This window comes from Aquarana catesbeiana, linkage group LG11 (assembly GCF_042186555.1).
Source record: "Aquarana catesbeiana isolate 2022-GZ linkage group LG11, ASM4218655v1, whole genome shotgun sequence".
Classification (NCBI taxonomy): Eukaryota; Metazoa; Chordata; class Amphibia; order Anura; family Ranidae; genus Aquarana; species Aquarana catesbeiana.
Genome location: NC_133334.1, coordinates 267,844,166 through 267,863,596, shown reverse-complemented (window position 1 = coordinate 267,863,596; position 19,431 = coordinate 267,844,166). Strand labels below are relative to the sequence as shown.

The 19,431-nt window shown below is 40.6% G+C and overlaps 1 protein-coding gene across 2 annotated transcripts in view; it reads right to left on the bottom strand.

The window, feature by feature from the left end:
• VSTM2B (V-set and transmembrane domain containing 2B) overlaps positions 1-19,431 on the bottom strand; it is a 109,431-nt gene that overhangs the window by 68,069 nt on the left and 21,931 nt on the right. For both annotated transcript variants that reach the window (XM_073605813.1, XM_073605814.1), the window contains exon 5: positions 6,240-6,615. In XM_073605813.1, coding sequence (XP_073461914.1) covers positions 6,240-6,615 — 376 coding nt within the window. The remainder of the gene's footprint in view (positions 1-6,239; positions 6,616-19,431) is intronic.

Genomic DNA, 19,431 nt, shown 5'->3' with positions numbered 1-19,431 from the left:
GATGAGGACAAGGGCCTCCTTCCCACAACCTTGGCCTGGTGGTTGTGGGGGACCTGATCGTTTTCTGCTAACATGCCCCTCCCCCAAAAAAAATCAGAAACAGACCCCTAATCCGAATATGCAGCCTGGCATTTTAAGAAAGGATGAGGGGGAAGAGACATGCCATACAAGGTCACATGCCCTGGGAGGCCCATGCTGATGAGGACAATGGCCTCCTCCCCATAACCCTGGCCTGGTGGTTGTGGGGGACCTGATCATTCTCTGCTACAGTTTCGCTTTCACCTAAAGGTCTTCTCCCCACCCCCAGCCTGTGATTTATCAGTGAAAGGAGAAGCAGCAGACTGATGATCCCATCCCCTTGTCACCCTGTTCTGTCCTCCTATCAGCATATCCCTAGGTGGCACATGGACACTGCAGCACAATGGACTTGTTCCTTGTTCTGCTTCTCCTTCTGCCTCCTTCTGCTAGTAGCAGAATCTCACTGTACACATATATATACAACTATAAATGTAATTCAATCCGGAAATATCTGATAGTACACAATACACAAGCCCTGATGAAGGGTGGTGTGAACCCCTGAAACATGTTGGATTTCTTTCTACTAATTATTTAATAAAACATTATTCTTACTTTTTGAGTACAAGTGTGGCGCTCTTACTGCTTCTTGTATAGTTTGACTTGTCTGAAGACCCAACTCCCTTTGGGGATGTCTGGTATATACAGTATAAGAAGCCTTGTCAAAGACGACTCTTCCAAACATTGGATCTTAATAATAGAAGATCTATTTGTAAGTACGACAATAAAAACCTGACAGGGGCCCTAACCCTTTGATGTTCTGTCCAAAAGATAGGAAGTGTGGTATGGCTAGAGAACCCAGCCCCGTATAAACAAAGAGGCGTTTTATAGCTCACACTTACAGTGCCTTGAAAAAGTAATCATACCCCTTGAAATTTCCCACATTTCATGTTACAACCAAAAACGTAAATGTATTTTATTGGGATTTTATGTGATAGATCAACACAAAGTGACACATAATTGTGAAGTGGAAGGAAAATGATAAATGGTTTACAACATTTTTTACAAATAAATATCTGAAAAGTGTGGGGTACATTTGTATTCAGCCCTCCTTTACTCTGATACCCCTAACTAAAGTCTAACGGAACCAATTGCCTTCAGAAGTCACCTGATTATTAAATAGAGTCCACCTGTGTGTAAATTAATCTCAGTATAAATACAGCTGTTCTGTGGAGCCCTCAGAGGTTCGTTAGAGAACCTTAGGGAACAAACAGCATCATGAAGGCCAAGGAACACACCAGACAGGTCAGGGATAAAGTTGTGGAGAAGTTTAAAGCAGGGTTAGGTTATAAAAAAATATCCCAAGTTTTGAACATCTCACGGAGCTCTGTTCAATCCATCATCCGAAAATGGAAAGAGTATGGCACAACTGCAAACCTACCAAGATATGGCCGTCCACCTAAACTGACCGGCCGGGCAAGGAGAGCATTCATCAGAGAAGCAGCCAAGAGGTCCATGGTAACTCTGGAGGAGCTGCAGAGATCCACAGCTCAGGTGGGAGAATCTGTCCACAGGACAACTATTAGTCGTGTTCTCCACAAATCTGCCCTTTATGGAAGAGTGACAAGAAGAAAGACATTGGAGAAAGAAAGTCATAAGAAGTCCCATTTGCACTTTGTGAGAAGCCATGTGGAGGACACAGCAAACATGTGGAAGAAGGTGCTCTGGTCAGATGAGACCAAAACTGAGCTTTTTGGCCTAAAAGCAAAACGCTATGTGTGGGGGAAACTAACACTGCACATCACCCTGAACACACCATCCCCACCGTGAATCATGGTGGTGGCAGCATCATGTGGTGGGGATGCTTTTCTTCAGCAGGGACAGGGAAGCTGGTCAGAGTTGATGGGAAGATGGATGGAGCCAAATACAGAGCAATCTTAGAAGAAAACCTGTTAGAGTCTGCAAAAGACTTGAGACTGGGGCAGAGGTTCACCTTCCAGCAGGACAACGACCCTAAACATACAGCCAGAGCTACAATGGAATGGTTTAGATCAAAGCATATTCATGTGTTAGAATGGCCCAGTCACAGTCCAGACCTAAATCCAATTGAGAATCTGTGGCAAGACTTGAAAATTGCTGTTCACAGACGCTCTCCATCCAATCTGACAGAGCTTGAGCTATTTTGCAAAGAAGAAGAATGGGCAGAAATGTCCCTCTCTAGATGTGCAAAGCTGGTAGAGACATCCCCAAAAAGACTTGTAGCTCTAATTGCAGAGAAAGGCGGTTCTACAAAGTATTGACTCCGGGGGGCGCCATACAAATGTACCCCACACTTTTCACATATTTATTTGTAAAAAAAAACTTGAAAACCATTTATCATATTTCTTCCACTTCACAATTATGTGCCACTTTGTGTTGGTTTATCACATAAAATCCCAATAAAATACATTTACATTTTTGGTTGTAACATGACAAAATGTGGAAAATTTCAAGGGGTATGAATACTTTTTCAAGGCTCTGTAGAAGTGATTGACAATGTAGCTGATTACAGTTGTTCTGCCCCATTTTCATGTATTTTCCGTGCTGTACTGAACTGCATTAGGTAATCATTTTTCTGAAATATATTGCCATATAGTGGGGGGTTTTGGCTACTACAACTTGTTAACTAATGTGATTTGATTTCTCCCTTTGTCTTCCCCTCCTGTTTATGGCTAGTTAGTTCAGTCCCAGCGAGACCCCTACCTACTACTTCCATGTTCAGTTAGTGTTCTATATTAACAGACACAGGGCTCTTCTTACACTTCAATCGACTGGAAAATCATCCTCTGTACTGCAATTGTCTGAAGTAAAATTGTTTTGGATTTAACTTTCGTGTCTTATTGAAGAGTTAAGCTGCCTGTGGATGATGTCAAGTCAGCAGGTGACCATACTGTCCAGACAGACTGGGTCTAAGGAGGTATGTCAATACATAAAGGGGCATTTGGAACAGAACAACAGTCAGCAGTGGCAGAGAGTACAGGAAGTTATCATCACAAGATTTCTGGCAGGATCAACAGGTTTTATGCCCCTTTTAAACAAATATAACACATCGCTTTTATGTGTATGTTTAACAGACCAAATAAGAGAAACCAATTGTTGCAGTTCACATATGCTTTACATAGGCCATTCATTCCCCTACATTGATGCTGATAAAAACAATGCTCACCATATGCAAAACAAATGATCTTTGCTCAATCATAGATTCTATCACCTTCAATCAAAAACAAACAAATAAAGTTTAAAATAAAATGCAAAATAAGGTGTAAAATAAAATGTAAAATACATATGTAATATAAAATGTAATCCAGTAAAACAATATTGTATATGACAAGTATTCAGAAGAAAAAAAAGAAGAAAAAACAGCTTCCAGGGGTTCAAACCCCACTTCCTCAGGGCTTAGATGATGGCAGTAAATTGTGGAGATTACTGGACAACAAAATATAAAATAAAAGAATATAACGAGTAAAATAAGAGTAAGATAAAATTAAATAATATAAAGTGTAAATTCAAATGTAAAATAATATAAAGTGTAAAATGAAATGTAAAATAGTAAAAAAAAAAGGATATAAATTGTAAAATAAAAATAAAATGTAAAATAAATGTTAAAAAAGGATATAAAGTATAAATTTAAATGTATGATAAATGTAAAATAAAGGATACAAAGTTTAAAATTAAATGCAAAATAAGGTGTAAAATAAAATGTAAAATAAATATGTAATATAAAATCAAGTAAAACAATATTGTATATGACAAGTATTCAGAAGGTAAAAAAAAAAAAAACGGGTTCCAAGGGTTCAAACCACCCTTCCTCATTGCTTAGATGATTGCAGTAAATGTGGAGAATTATGGACAACAAAATATACAATAAAGGATTATAAAGAGTAAAATAAGAGTAAAAGTAAAATGTAAAGTTAAAGAATCTAAAGTGTAAGTTCAAATGTAAAATAAAACTAAAAAAAAAAAAATAATATAAAGTGTAAAATGAAATGTAAAATATTAAAATAAAAGCATATAAAGTGTCAAATAAAATGTAAAATAGAAGAATTTAAATTTTAAAATAAAATGTAAAATAAATGATAAAAAGGGATATAAAGTGTATAATAAAATGTATGATAAATGTAAAACAAAGAATATAAAGTGTAAAATAAATGCAAAAATAAAGTGTAAAATGTAAGCCAGTAAATCTTTACTGCATATGACAAGAATTCAGATGAAAAAAAAAAAAAACCCAACACATTCCAGGGGTTCAAAACCACCTTCATCAGGGCTTAGATGATGGCAGTAAATGAAGAAAATATTGGATAAAAAAAATATAAAATAAAAGGATATGAAATGTAAAAAATGTTTAAATAACAGTACAATAAAAGAATATAAAGTGAAAAATAAAAGAATATAAAGTTTAAATGAAAATAAATGTTAAAAAAAGATATAAATTGTAAAATAAAATGCAAAATAAGGTGTAAAATAAAATATTAATTACAATGTAGTCCAATAAATTTTTACTGCACATGACAAGAATTCAGATGAAAAAAAACAACACATTCCAGGGGTTCAAAACCACCTTCATCAGGGCTCAGATGATGCCAGTAAATGAAGAAAATACTGGATAACAAAAATATAAAATAAAAGGATATGAAATGTAAAAAATGTTTAAATAATAGTAAAATAAAAGAATATAAAGTGTAAAATAAAAGAATGTAAAGTTTAAATTAAAATGTTAATTAAATGTTAAAATAAATCGTAAAATAAATAATTATAAAATGTATAATAAATAATTGTAAAATAAAATGCAAAATAAGGTGTAAAACAAAATATTATGTAAAATGTAGTCCAGTAAATCTTTACTGCATATGACAAGAATTCAGATGAAAAAAAACAACACATTCCAGGGGTTCAAAACACCCTTTATCAGTAGGGAAGATGGCAATAAACTAAGAGATTACTGGACAACAAAATATAAATGGATATAAAGTGTACGAAATGTAAAATTAATATAAAATAAAAGAATATTAAGATAAAAATCAAATGTAAAATAAAAGTAAAAAAATGATATAGAGTTTTTAAATAAAATGCAAGATAAATGTAAAATAAAAGGATTTAACGTGTAAAATCAAATGTAAAATATGGTGTAAAATAAAATTTAAGATAAATGTCAAAACTTGAGTCAGGGCACCTCATCAGTACATTTTGTATCCTTTATTTTACATTTTGTTGTGCAGTGTTCTTAATTTTTGCTGCCAGCATCTACGCTCTGATAAAGGGGAGATTCTGAGCCCCAAAAATGCAGCGGCTACTTATCATTTGCAACGGTGACCTACTGGACTTGCATCGGATCTTAATAAAATACTCCCCAAAGGTTACCCTGGTGGACAGAAAAGCTGCCTCTAAAATTTCAAAATTTCAAACACCTTTTTTCATTAAAAAAGCTATCATTGAGCTCCTGTCCAGTGACTTTGCCTAGGGTGAGATGATGTCATCAGTCTGCTGCAGAGAGGAGGAAGCATTTTCCCCAGCCTTCTCTCCCTCAGTGATCAGGCTGTACATTGTAACTTTGTAGCAAGTCACAAGGTGAGAGGCTGCAGCAGGGGGCTGATCTGTGTGGAATGTATGTGAACACAGCCAAGAACCGCAAATGCATCAGGATTTACATGATTATGTCATCACTGAGCCAGCATCACAGTTCGGGTAAGTAGATGGTGACCCTGGACGGTTCCTGAACAAAGATGGTGCCGTCCATCAGGAGAGAAAAGCAAATGAAAGCATTGTCGTAGGTGGTGACCCTGGATGATTCCTAAATAAAGATGGCACCGTCCATCAGGAGAGAAAATCAGATGAAGGCATCATCGGGGGGGGGGGGGGGTTCTGTGATCTCTGTGAGAGGTAATAAATACCTGGAAGCGTTACAATGACACAATACGGAGCATGTATGGAGATGGAAAAATATATCTACTACTGGTTAACAATTGCACAATCCAGCCTTTGTGGCCTGTAAACCTGGAAAACATTGTTTCTAAAAAAATAATAATAATAATAATAAAAAAATAATAATAATAATAAAAAATAATAATAATAAAAAAATACATTGAAACAAATATTGTTCTTTTTTTTTTGCAATGACGTTTTATTGACCGACAATAACTCTCGGCGGTCACTAGGTGGCAGCGTAGATCAGCGGATCGTCTTACCTGATCCGTGTTGCTGCCGCAGGATGGCTGCCTTTCCAGGAGCAGGGGAAGCCGAGGAAGATGCTGCGGTGGCTTGCGATGGCACCAGGCTCTCCCCTGGAGGGTTGGGGCGTTTGTTCCCAGGTTCCGGGGTGGCCCTGTTGCCGGGGTTATTCCTGCGGGGCCCGCTGCTCTGGATGTGGGATACGGCCTCTGCGGCCTGCATGTCGGGCGGGGAGTAGCGGGCTATGATCCTCAGCATGGCCTGGGCTTTGTGTTCCTGAGTCTCATCGTCTCCATAATCCGACACCCGGCACTCGTACACCCCCTCGTCCTGTTTCCGGACGTTGGAGAGCCGCAGGCGGTGCGAAATGTCGTTGCCTTGCACCCGGACCGTCTGGAACGACAAAAAAAAAATCATAGAAGAGATTGAAGGACAATGTGTGGATAGGATAGGAAGGTTGACTGTGCCCCATTTCCCTTCACTTCCTGTTCTGGTGACAACTGTAACATTTTGGATCAAAGAGAATAAATCTCCCCAGCAGAGACATGGATGACAATAAAAACTTCACCGTACACACATAGGGGGCGCTAGATCTCCTATTTGTAATTGTCAGTATTGTGAATGGTCATCTCATTGAATTTAACCACCCCCCCCAAAAAACCCCAAATCACTGATGGTTGGTGGCATTTTAACCCTCTAACATTGGGGGTCAGTGGCATTTTATAACCCCCCCCCCCAAAAAAAGTCACAACATTGTTGATCAGTGGCATTTTCAACCCCACCCACTATAATTGTGGTCAATAGCATTTTACCCCCAACCCCCCCCCCCCCCCCCCCATCACCATCATTGTGGTCAGTGGAGTTTTATAAACCCCCAAAAATATCACAGCATTGGAGAACAGTGGCTTTTCTACCCCCTCCACCCCAAACACCCCCCCCAACATCATTGTGGTCAATGGCATTTCTACCCCCCCCCAACATAATTGTGGTCAATGGCATTTCTACTCCACCCCCAACATCATTGTGGTCAATGGCATTTTACCCCCCCCAACATCATTGTGGTCAATGGCATTTTAGTCCCCCCCATCATTGTGGTCAATGGCATTTTACCCCCCCAACATCATTGTGGTCAATGGCATTTTACCCCCCCAACATCATTGTGGTCAATGGCATTTTAGTCCCCCCCATCATTGTGGTCAATGGCATTTTACCCCCCCAACATCATTGTGGTCAATGGCATTTTACCCCCCCCAACATCATTGTGGTCAATGGCATTTCTACTCCACCCCCAACATCATTATGGTCAATGGCATTTACCCCCCAACATCATTGTGGTCAATGGCATTTTACCCCCCCAACATCATTGTGGTCAATGGCATTTTACCCCCCCAACATCATTGTGATCAATGGCATTTTACCCCCCCAACATCATTGTGGTCAATGGCATTTTACCCCCCCAACATCATTGTGGTCAATGGCATTTTACCCCCCCCCAACATCATTGTGGTCAATGGCATTTCTACTCCACCCCAAACATCATTGTGGTCAATGGCATTTACCCCCCCCCAACATCATTGTGGTCAATGGCACTTTACCCCCCCAACATCATTGTGGTCAATGGCATTTTACCCCCCCCCCAACATCATTGTGGTCAATGGCATTTCTACTCCACCCCAAACATCATTGTGGTCAATGGCATTTACCCCCCCCCCCAACATCATTGTGGTCAATGGCATTTACCCCCCCCCCCAACATCATTGTGGTCAATGGCATTTTATCCCCCCCCCAACATCATTGTGGTCAATGGCGTTTTACCCCCCCCCGCAACATCATTGTGGTCAATGGCATTTTACCCCCCCCAAACATTGTGGTCAGTGGCATTTTACCCCCCCAACATCATTGTGGTCAATGGCATTTCTACTCCCCCCCAAACATCATTGTGGCCAGTGGCATTTTACCCCCCCAACATCATTGTGGTCAATGGCATTTTACCCCCCCAACATCATTGTGGTCAATGGCATTTTACCCCCCCAACATCATTGTGGTCAATGGCATTTTACCCCCCCCCAACATCATTGTGGTCAATGGCATTTTACCCCCACCATCATCTTAGTCTGTGGAATTTCAGAACCCCTCAAAAATATCACAGTATCGGTGGTCAGTTGCATTTCTACCCCCCTCCCCCCAACTCCCCCCGACATCATTGTGGTCAATGGCATTTCACCCCCCCCACCATCATTGTAGTCTGTGGAATTTTATCCAATATAAACAAAGAAAGAATTTCTCCTGCGCTCGTGAAGGCGTTGTTGATATAAAATGGTAGTACTTTCAAAAGGAAAAGATGAATTGGAAGATGATCATGCGAGTCCCGCTGCCTAAACTGACCCAGGGGTGGTCCGAAGAAAGCTGAGTGTAAAAAAGAGATGGAAGGCACGTGATCTAACACATTGATCAAAATGTTACAGTTTATTCATATACTAAAAAAGATGAATCCATACAAAAAGTATCTACGTGCAAGTGCTAAAGTTTTACTGACACGTTTCGTGGGGAACCCTCTTCATCAGAGCCCTGTAGAACGATAAGAAAGGTCTGTATAGTATTGTGGACTGACATAAAGGGGAGTGGCTAGCTGGGAGGAGGGTCACATGGTAAGTGATGAGTTCTCCTAAGCTCTAAGGTTGTCCACATCCCAGCGCTCTAGAAAGGATAAATACCAAAAACGTATATAGTACAGAGCATATGAAAAATGGTGTTAAAACGGTATACCACACAATACAGACCAAGAGATGTATAAAAAATAAAATTGAAATTAAATTTAAAATGTGGTATACCGTTTTAACACCATTTTATATATGCTCTGTACTATATACGTTTTTGGTATTTATCCTGTCTAGAGCCCTGGGATGTGGACAACCTTAGAGCTTAGGAGAACTCATCACTTACCATGTGACACTCCTCCCAGCTAGCCACTCCCCTTTATGTCGGTCCACAATACTGTACAGACCTTTCTTATCGTTCTACAGGGCTCTGATGAAGAGGGTTCTCCTTGAAATGCGTCAGTACTTTAGCACTTGCCCTTGTATGGGCATGCCTAATCCCTAATTTTAATGTGTATATTTGTAACCCAGTTTTTATGAACACGTAGATACTTTTTGTATGGATTCATCTTTTTTATATATGAATAAACTGTAACATTTTGATCAATGCGTTAGATCACGCGCCTTCCATCTCTTTCTTACATGTGGAATTTCATAACCCTCTAAAAATATCACAGAATTGGGATGGCCAGTGACATTCCCCCCCCCCCCCTAACTTCCCCCCCACCATCATTGTAGTCAGTGGAATTTCATATCCCCCCCAAAATATCACATCATTAGTGCCCAGTGACATTTCTACCCCTCCCCCCCACCCCCCCCCCCCCCGCCATCATTGTAGTCAGTGGAATTTCATAACCCCCCCAAAAAATATCACAGCACTGGTGGCCAGTGACATTTCTACCCCTCCCCCCAACTCCCCCCCGCCATCATTGTAGTCAGTGGAATTCATATCCCCCCAAAAATATCACATCATTGGTGCCCAGTGACATTTCTACCCCTCCCCCCAAACTCCTCCCCCCTCCATCATTGTAGTCAGTGGAATTCATATCCCCCCAAAAATATCACATCATTGGTGCCCAGTGACATTTCTACCCCTCCCCCCAACTCCCCCCCCCCCCGCCATCATTGTAGTCAGTGGAGTTTCATAGCCCCCCCAAAAAATATCACAGAACTGGTGGCCAGTGACATTTCTACCCCTCCCCCCAACCCCCCCCCCCCCGCCATCATTGTGGTCAGTGGAATTTCATATCCCCCCAAAAATATCACATCATTGGTGCCCAGTGACATTTCTACCCCTCCCCCCAACTCCCCCCCCCCCCGCCATCATTGTAGTCAGTGGAATTTCATAACCCCTCAGAAATGTAACGGCATTGGTGGCCATTGGTATTGTAAAACTTCCCAAGCCCTCCCCCATCATTGGTTATCACTCCCACCTTAAATCCCCCCCCGCCCAAAACAATACCACAACATTAGTTGTCAATGGCCCTGTAAAACTCCAGAAGATTTAACAAATGGATTCACAACAGAGAAAGGGGATCACTAAAGTAAACCGTACTACACTGATGACCAATCACAGTGATCACATGGCACAGGGCTGCTCTATCCGGCTTTGTGCCTTTAGCTGATGTTCTTCCCTGTCTAATGACTACACTGTTTACATTGGCAATCGCTGTGATTACCAATGTAAACTGCTTAGTCATTAGACAATAAAGAACACTGGCTAAATGCATAGAGCCGGATAGAGCAGCTCTGTGCCATGTGATCGCTGTGATGACCAATCACAGCGATTACCAATGTAAGCAGTGTAGTCATTAGACAGGGAAGAACACCAGCTAAAGGCACAGAGCCGGAGAGAGCAGCTCTGATCCATGTGATTGCTGTGATGACCAATCGCTGTAATTGGTCATCGCAGCGATCACATGGCACAGAGCTGCTCTATTCGGCTCTGTGTCTTTAGCCGGTGTTCTTCACTGTCTGATGACAGCGGGAGTAGCAGCTTTGCGCCCACTGTGCATACTCACAATGGTGATATTAAAGGATGTACAGGTACATCCACCTGCTCTAGTAATAGGGCCATGCTGCCTTTGTAACTAAATGTAAGGTGGTGAAGCTGAATCAGTTTGTTTGAGTCATAGCCCTGATGAAGGAGGTGTGCACCCCTGAAACCCGTTGTCTCTCTAATTTCACTAATTATGCAATAAAAGGCTATTTCAGACTTAATGTTTACTGGGGCGGAACCCTTAGACCCCTTTCACACTGGGGCGGTTTGCAGGCGTTATTGCGCTAAAAATAGCGTCTGCAAACCGACCCAAAACAGCCGCTGCTGTTTGTTCAGTGTGAAAGCCCGCATCTCCTGCAAGCCGCATCTTTGGAGCGGTGAAGGAGCGGTGTATTCACCGCTCCTTCACCGCTCCTGCCCATTGAAATCAATGGGACAGCGCGGCTATACCGCGGCAATACCGCGGCTATAGCCGCGCTATATGAGTGGTTTTAACTCTTTTTCGGCCGCCAGTGAGGGGTTAAAACCACACCGCTAGCGGCCGAATACCGCGGTAAAACAGCGCTGTTTTACCGCCGACGCCCCCTACCGCCCCTGTGTGAAAGCAGCCTTACTGTTTCTCATATCATTACCAATAAAAACCTGACAGAAGTTCTAATCCTTCCACACTTCATAACGCAAGAAAAATGCATTTTTGGAGCTAACCGCGCTTTCGTTCTAAATGCCTAAATGTAAATATACATCATTACTTTACAGTTCAGATTCGCCATGGGATCACTTATAGGTGGTGGGAGAGGTGCCCCCCTCCCGATGCTTCCCGGTCGTTTCCAAGCTTACCAAGGCTGTCGGTAAGCCCAAAACCGATCCAGTGCGGCTGATGACTTGGCAGAAAGCCGAGTCAGGGCAAGATAGCCCCCAATCGGCTCTATGCCCTTGGAGGACCGGAGCGACGTCTGAAGTCACTTCCTGTTCTCGGGCAGACAAAAAGGAATTTTTTTTTTTAAAAGGCAAAATGTCATTTTTAAGAACTTTTTTGCTTTTAAAAGGTAAATGAGAGATCTGGAGTCTTTTTGACCTCAGATCTCTCAATAAAGGGGACCTGTCATGCTTAGTTCTATTACAAGGGATGTTTACAGTACATTCCTGGTAATAGGAATAAAAGTGATAAAAAAAAGGGAGAGTGCAAAAATAAAAAAGTTAAATAAGAATTTTTTTTTTAAAACGCCCCACCCCTTGAGTTCGCACGTAGAAGCGAGCACATACATAAGTCGCGGCCGCATATGTAAACAGTGTTCAAACCACACATGTGAGGTATTGCCATGATCGTTAGAGCGAGAATAATAATTCTAGTGCTGGATCTTCACAAGTGTGCCCAATTTTAAAGCATGACATGTTAGGCATCTATTTACTCGGCGTAACATCATCTTTCACATTATACCAAAAAATTGGGCCAACTTTACATTTTTTTTTTATTCATTAAAGTGTTTTTCCCCAAAAACTGTGTTTGAAAGAACGCTGCGCAAATACAGTCTGACAAAATATTGTAACAACCGCCATTTTATTCTTTAGGGCCTCTGCTAAAAAAAAAAAATATAATGTTTGGGGGTTTTAAGTAATTTTCCAAAAAAATTAAAAAAAAAAACACACGGTGACCACGCCCCCTAAAACGTCACAGTCCCAGCCCGCCCAGGGACTGTGACATCATAAGGGGGCGGGGTCTCCACCTATATAAGTCACAACGGAGCCCTCAGAGAGCAGTCCAGCCGGAGAGAGTGTCGTGTCAACATCTGGAGAAGAGGGAAGAAAACAAGAAGCCCAGAAGTCCGGACCTCCGCTGGCAAGAGAGCGGCCTGAAGACAGCGGAGGAGCATGAAGAACCAACCGGACGCCGGAAGAAGAGGAACCAGAGGGACCCCCGAAGCCGGAAGAAGACCCCCGAAGCCGGAGGAAGACCCCCCCCGGAGCTGTTTGATAAATTATTTTAAAAACCTGTGTAGTGTGTTTTATTATTGACACTTATTCCCTAGGTGAATGGGTAGGGGTACCATGTACCCCATACTCATTCACATAGGGTGGGGGGCCGGGATCTGGAGGCCCTCTTATTATAGGGGGCTCCCGGATTCCGATAAGCCCCCCGCCCGCAGACCCGGACAACCAACGGCCAAGGTTGTCGGGAAGAGGCCCTTGTCCTCATCAACATGGGGACAAGGTGCTTTGGGGTGGGGGGGCCCCGCAGGGCGCCCCCTCCCCCAAAGCACCCACCCCCCATGTTGAGGGCATTTGGCCTGGTACGGTTCAGGAGGGGGGGGGCGCTCGCTCGTCCCCACCCCCTTTCCTGACCGGCCGGGCTGCGTGCTCGGATCGGGGTCTGGTATGGACTTTAGGGGGGACCCCACGCCATTTTTTCGGCGTAGGGGCTTTCCTTTATAATCCTTACTAGACCTAAGGGCCTGGTATGACCCGCGACAGGGCTCGCAAGGTGTCAATCTCGCCGATAAAAGCGGTAAGATTGACTTCCTTTTCTAGTCCCGTCGCACCTGAGTCACGTTCAAAATGAACTCCGGTGAAAGTCAGTCGGAAAGAAGGGCGGACTTAGCCCGCTGGAAATTCCGTTTGTGTGTGGGCAAGTCCGTCCGTTTTAAAGTCCGGCGCACCTGGCGGACAAAGTCCGTCGGAAAGTGTGCCGGACCAAGTATGCCAGAAAGTCCGATCGTGTGTACACGGCATTAAATTGCAAGCTCTCAGGAGCAGGGCCCTCTTAATCCTCTTGTCTTAAATTGTATTGTAACTGTACCATCCTTTATGTTGTAAAGCACCGCGCAAACTGTTGCATCGTGAATAAATAGATAAAAAAGACCAATCAGTGAGCCTTCAGAGAGGAAAGTAGTTTCAAAGCAAGCAGCATCTGCTGTACTGTGTCTTTGGCTAATGTATAGTGCTCTCGGAATTCTTTATCAATTAACGAAATGACTTGTTTACAGTGACATATAGTGATTTTCATGCCCTCTTCTGTCTCTCTACCATGTGTTGGGCTATACTGCCCCCCCCCGTTACACCCACTATACTGCCACAGACTCCCCTTCCTTCCTATACAGTCACCATAGTGGCACAGAACCCTTCCCCATGCCATCAACACCATACTGCAAAGACCACACCAATACAAGAAACACAAGAGCTGGAGTCTACTTGACCAATTAGTGGGTCATCAGAGAGATTGTAATGCCGCGTACACGCGGACGGACTTTTCGGCTACAAAAGTCCGACAGCCCGTCCGACAGACTTTCGACGGACTTTTGGCGGACTTGCAGCAGACTTTCTAACGAACGGACTTGCCTACATATGATCACACAAAAGTCGTGATGACGTACAACGGACTAAAATAAGGAAGTTGATAGCCAATAGCCAATAGCTGCCCTAGCGTGGGTTTTTGTCTGTCGGACTAGCATACAGACGAGCGGATTTCTGGGTCCGGCGGAGTTACGACGTAAAGATTTGAAGCATGTTCCAAATCTAAAGTCCATCAGATTTGTGGCTGGAAAAGTCCGTCGAAAGTCCGGGGAAGCCCACACACGATCGGATTGTCCACCGGCTTTGGTCCGTCGGCGTCCGTCGGACTTTTGTAGACGAAAAGTCCGACCGTGTGTACGCGGCATTAGTCTCAATCAGACAAAAGCTGTCTCAAAGCAAACAACAACTTCTGTATTGTCTCTTTGGCTAATGCTTAGTGCTCTAGGAATCCTTTGTGATCAATTAAATCTTTTTTTATAAGGCCTCATATATACTGGGTGTTTGCCCAGCTCCTTTGAATGCCTTTTCTCCTAGCAGGAGAAAAGTATCTTAACAAAAGCGCCCAAAGATGCATTTTGCAAACATGTTTAGGCATGTCTAGCATTTGGGCATTCCTTCATTCCATTGGCCAGGATACTACTTTATTCTGGCCATTAAAATGAATGAATGCTCAAGTGCTAAACGCAGCTAGCTTTTAGATGCCTTTACATGCGTTTAGGTGTGTCAATAATTTTTTTCTGCTCAAACGGTCCTCTCCGGAACTAGTAATGGTTTATTTATTTTTTTAGCTTCTAAATGCTCTTCTTCTAATACTCCTGTTTGCATGGAAACAAAGACTAACAGAGTCGTATATTTGTACATATATTGAAAAATGGACTTTATAGGCACACCCATACATATCAAGTTTCCTAAAATATAATGTAGTTTATTTAAACATTGTTAAACATTATGTATACAAACATATATAATCGATTGAACATTTTCAATACAAAATTTTTTTAACGATATTTAAATAAACTACATTATATTTTAGGAAACTTGATATGTATGGGTGTGCCTATAAAGTCCATTTTCAATATATGTACAAATATTTCCCAGTAGTCAGGATGTTAGCACACGTCTATTTGTATATCCACAGTGACACCCTGTGATTTTTACGTCCAGTGAGTATATATATATATATATATATATTTTAAATGAATTATTTATTTTATATATATATATATATATATATATATATATATATATAATAAATAATTCTGTTCACATATAATGTATGTATGAAAACAGATAAAACCAACAGTTTAAAAATTGAATATAAAACTACCTGCTACTGTGCTATTTTTTTGCTAATGCATGGTACTCTTGGAATCCTTTGTCAATATTTATTTTTAAAAGAAAGACTCTAATAATAATAATTTAACTATTTTCATATAATACAGTATATTATAATATTATTATATTTTTCAGAATATATATATATATACACACTGTATGTACAGTAAAGATATAAAGAAAAACTGCTGTGCTGTCTCTTTGTATATATATATATATATATCCCAAGCATTTCTTTCTTTTTTAGTTGTTATGATCATGGCTTATAGCTAGTAAAAACCCAAAATTCATGAATCTCACAAAAGTAGAATATTACATAATAAAACCAATAAAAAAAAAAGGATTTTTAATACAGAAATGTTGGCTTATTGAAAAGTCCATGTACAGTATAGTATGCACTCAATATTTGGTCGGGGCTCCTTTTGCATGAATTACTGCATCAATGCGGCATGGCATGGAGGAGATCAGCCTGTGGTACTGCTGAGGTGTTATGGAAGCCCAGGTTGCTTTGATAGCGGCCTTCAGCTCGTCTGCATTGTTGGGTCTGGTGTCTCTCATCTTCCTCTTGACAATACCCCACAGATTCTCTATGGGGTTTAGGTCAGGTGAGTTTGGTGGCCAATCAAGCACAGTGATACCATGATCATTACACCAGGTATTGGTATGTTTGGCAGTGTGGGGAGGTGCCAAGTCCTGCTGGAAGATGAAATCAGCATCTCTATAAAGCTGGTCAGCAGAGGAAAGCATGAAGTGCTCTAGAATTTCATGGTAGAGGGCTTTTCAAATGAAATGCAAAATTTACTTTCATCTGCAAAGAGGATTTTGGACCACTGAGCAACAGTCCAGTCCTTTTTCTCCTTAGCCCAGGTAAGACACTTCTGACGTTGTCTCTGGCGCAGGAGTGGCTTGACACACGAAATGTGATAGTTGTATGTGTGGTGGCTCTTGTAGCACTGACACCAGCCGTAGTCCACTCCTTTTGAATCTCCCCCAAATTCTTGAATGGCCTTTGCTTCAAAATCCTCTCAAGGCTGCAGTTATTCCTGTTGCTTGGGCACTTTTTTTCTACCACACTTTTTCCTTCCACTCAACTTTCAATTAATATGCTTGGATACAGCACTCTGTGAACAACCATCTTCTTTAGCAATGACCTTTTGTGACTTGCCCTCCTTCTGGAGGGTGTCAACGATTGTTTCCTGGACAACTGTCAAGTCAGCAGTCTTCCCCATGATTGTCTAACCTACAGAACCAGACTGAGAGACCATATAAAGGCTCAGGAAACCTTTACAGGTGTTTTGAGTTAGGCTGCTTTCACACTGGGGCGGGCGTTGACTGTAAAATGTCGCTAGTTTTAGCAACGCTTAACTGTCGTTTTAGCGGTGATATTCAGCTGCTAGCGGGGCGCTTTTAACCCCCGCTAGCAGCTGAATAAAGGGTTAAATGCACCCGTGTAACGCCGCTGCCAAAGTACTTTGCAGGCACTTCGGCAGCGGTGCCCATTCATTTCAATGGGCAGGAGCGGTGGAGGAGCAGTGTATACACCACTCCCCCACTGCCCCAAAGATGCTGCTTACAGGACTTTTTTTAACGTCCTGCCAGTGCATCAACGCAGTGTGAAAGCCCTCGGGGTCTCACACTGGGACTGCAGGGGAGGCGTTTTTCAGGCACTTTACAGGCGCTATTTTTTGCCCAAAAGCGTCTGAAAAATGCCCCAGTGTGAAAGAGGTCTTAATTAGATGATTAGACTATGACACCATGAGTCTACAATACTCAACTTTTTCACAATATTCTAATTTTCTGAGATACTGAATGTTGGGTGTCACTAGCTTGTAAACCATAATCATAAAAAGTAAAAGAAAGAAATGCTTGAAATATATCGCTCTGTGTGTAATTCATCTATATAATTGAATTACTGAAATAAATTAACTTTTTGATGCTATTCTAATTTTTTGAGACACACACACATATATATATATATATATATATATATATATATATATATATATATATATATATATATTATATATATATATATATATATATATACTGTATATATATATATATATATATTTTTTTTTTTTGTATTTATATTACATATTTGTAAAACAAAGTATATACTGTATATAATAAAAAAAAAAATTACATGAGACAAAGAGCATCTGCTGTGCTGTCGCTTTGGCCAATGCATAGTGCTCTTGGAATCCTTTGTCATCAATCAAATGCATATTTGTAAAACAAAATATATTTATAATGAATACTCATTTGTAAAACAAAGTATATACTGTATATAACAAAAAAAAACTACATGAAAGAAACTGCATCTGCTGTGCTGTCTCTTTGGCTAATGCATAGTACTCTTTAGAATCCTTTTACAAATATGTAATATATATATATTGTTGACAAAGGGTTCTAAAGAGTACTATGCATTAGCCAAAGAGACAGCACAGCAGATGCAGTTTTTTTCATGTAGTTTGTTTTGTTATATAGAGTATATACTTTGTTTTACAAATGAGTATTTATTATAAATATACTTTTGTTTTACAAATAAGCATTTGATGACAAAGGATTCCAAGAGCACTATGCATTAGCCAAAGCGACAGCACAGCAGATGCTCTTTGTCTCATGTAGTTTTTTTTTATTATATACAGTATATACTTTGTTTGTCAACACTATATATATTACATATACGCCATGAAACGCGTAGAGTCCATACTCAAGGGTGCCAAGCTATAGCTTACTTACCATCATGAATTTTTGATTATCTGTATACATATAACTTTTATATCATGTACTGTTTGCATTATTTTTATAATAATTATGTATAATCGATTTATATGTTTATTGTATGTATCATTGCTCTTTGTATCAATTATGCTCATTTAAGATTAAATATGCTATTATTATTATTAAGTATGGTTTTCTTTGTAAACCTTATACATTATGTATTTTTGCATGATGTACTGTATATTATATTTGTTTATCAAATTTCTTAATATTATCATGTTACTAATTCATTTTATCATACCTATGTGGATAGTCCATCGGGGGTTAGATTAATAAATCCATTTATGGTTATGATTAAACAGTTTATATAGCTATTGGTAGTTACAGAGAGGCTTCATTTAAAGTCCCACCCTCTTTTTTCCCTTTTCTTTTTTCCCTGTTTTTGCATATATATATTACATATTTGTAAAACAAAGTATATACTGTATATAAGAAAAAAAAAAAACTTCATGAGACAAACAGCATCTGCCAAGCTGTCACTTTGGCTAATGCATAGTGCTCTTGGAATCCTTTGTGATCAAATGCTTATTTGTGAAACAAAAGTATATTTATAATAAATACTCATTTGTAAAACAAAGCATATACTGTATATAACAAAAATAAAAACTACATGAAAGAAACTGCATCTGCTGTGTTGTCTCTTTGGCTAATGCATAGTACTCTTATGCCCCGTACACACGGTCGGATTTTCCGACGGAAAATGTGTGATAGGACCTTGTTGTCGGAAATTCCGACCGTGTGTGGGCTCCATCACACATTTTCCATTGGATTTTCCGACACACAAAGTTTGAGAGCAGGCTATAAAATTTTCCGACAACAAAATCCGTTGTCGGAAATTCCGATCGTGTGTACACAAATCCGACGGACAAAGTGCCACGCATGCTCAGAATAAATAAAGAGATGAAAGCTATTGGCCACTGCCCCGTTTATAGTCCCGACATGCGTGTTTTACGTCACCGCATTCAGAAAGATCGGATTTTCCGACAACTTTGTGTGACCGTGTGTATGCAAGGCAAGTTTGAGCCAACATCCGTCTGAAAAAATCCATGGATTTTGTTGTCGGAATGTCCGAACAAAGTCCGACCGTGTGTACGGGGCATTAGAATTCTTTGTCAACAATATATATATATATATTACATTTTTGTAAAACAAAGTATATACAGTATATAATAAAAAAAAAAAAAACTACATGAGACAAACAGCATC